This window comes from Poecilia reticulata, linkage group LG1, assembly GCF_000633615.1.
Source record: "Poecilia reticulata strain Guanapo linkage group LG1, Guppy_female_1.0+MT, whole genome shotgun sequence".
Classification (NCBI taxonomy): Eukaryota; Metazoa; Chordata; class Actinopteri; order Cyprinodontiformes; family Poeciliidae; genus Poecilia; species Poecilia reticulata.
Genome location: NC_024331.1, coordinates 33,617,518 through 33,619,033, shown reverse-complemented (window position 1 = coordinate 33,619,033; position 1,516 = coordinate 33,617,518). Strand labels below are relative to the sequence as shown.

Sequence of the window (1,516 nt, the reverse complement as noted above, 5' to 3'; positions counted from 1 at the left end):
GAGGTCCTAGTGAGGTCCTAGTGAGGTCCTAGTGAGGTCCTAACGAGGTCTTAACGTCTTCCAGGTTTCTGCTCGGCTCGCCGTCTGTAACATGGACTGGGATCGCCTGAAGGCCAAAGATCTGCTGGCTCTGTTCAGCTCCTTCGTGCCTAAAGGGGGCGCTGTGCTGTCTGTGAAGGTAACTGCCTGAGAGACGAGACCCAGGGTTCATCTGCTCTCTGAAGCCGCCATGTTGGATCAACGATCTGATTTTATTCTACCCACACAGAACCAAACTAGATTGGCCTGTTTGTCCAGAGTAACAGCAGTGCATTGTGGGTATTGTTGTCCAGATTTTCCCGTCAGAGTTTGGGAAGGAGAGGCGGAAGGTGGAGGAGACGCAGGGACCGCCGGAGCTGAAGGCGTTGCCGGACGATTCGGAGAACGAGACGGAGGAAGACAGGTGACCTGGGAGCTTCCTGCTGCTGCGCTGCCCCCTGCTGGACGGTCTGCAGCTCATCTGCTGTCAGTGCGGAGGATCCTGCTGTTAGCCGCAGAGGTTCTGCTGTTAGCCGGCAGACGTTCTGTTGTTAGCCGCAGAGGTTCTGCTGTTAGCCGCAGAGGTTCTGCTGTTAGCCGGCAGACGTTCTGCTGTTAGCCGGCAGACGTTCTGCTGTTAGCCGGCAGACGTTCTGCTGTTAGCCGCAGAGGTTCTGCTGTTAGCCGCAGAGGTTCTGGGTCCAGATGCTTCAGTGGTTCTGTTGCTCCTCTCAGGGTCTACAAAGAGAAGCTGCGGGATTATCAGTTCAAGCGTCTCAAGTATTTCTATGCCGTGGTGGAATGCGACTCTGTGGAGACGGCGGCGAAGATCTACGAGGAATGCGACGGCTTCGAATACGAGAGCAGCTGCTCGGTTCTGGACCTCCGGTAGGATGACGAGTTCAAACGACCCGACCCGGGTTTCGTTTAGTAACGAAACCCGGGTCGTTTCTAAGTTTCTTTCACTCAACAGTTTTGTTCCTGACGACGTGACATTTGACGAGGAGCCCAGAGACGTGGCGACGGACGTCAACCTGATGGCGTACACGCCCAAGATGTTCACCTCGGCTGCTGTCGCCTCCTCCAAGGTCAGAACCGGGACCAGAAAACCCGTTTCATAGTGCAAATGAGCAGACTCTCCATCTCTGAAGTCAGTTCATAAGCTAAAGCTTCAGACCAGAGCAGCTGGTTCTGGTCTGGTCCGGTTCCTGAGAATGAATCAGACACTGTGGTAAAACACATGAACGTACTGCTGAAGTTCATCCATTTTGTTTGCTTTACAATCAGTGGTTTAAATCGCTTCCGATGGGCTCACCACCTGTCCGAGGGGTCAAAGGGGGGTGCATTATGCTATGGGCGGCAGCCGAGGGACGGGACCCTGGCGGTCTGATCCTCGGCTGCAGAAGCTCTTGGGACGTGGAACGTCACCTCTCTGGTGGGGAAGGAACCGGAGCTAGTGTGCGAGGCTGAGAGGTTCCGGCTAGAAATAGTCGGCCTC

General features: G+C 55.1%; 1 protein-coding gene across 2 annotated transcripts in view; it reads left to right on the top strand.

Moving 5' to 3' along the window:
• The window catches only part of esf1 (ESF1, nucleolar pre-rRNA processing protein, homolog (S. cerevisiae)), a 10,251-nt gene that overhangs the window by 2,955 nt on the left and 5,780 nt on the right, over positions 1–1,516 (top strand). For both annotated transcript variants that reach the window (XM_008421469.2, XM_008421461.2), the window contains exons 4-7: positions 65–178; positions 333–442; positions 754–906; positions 992–1,106. In XM_008421469.2, the coding sequence (XP_008419691.1) occupies positions 65–178; positions 333–442; positions 754–906; positions 992–1,106 (492 nt within the window). The remainder of the gene's footprint in view (positions 1–64; positions 179–332; positions 443–753; positions 907–991; positions 1,107–1,516) is intronic.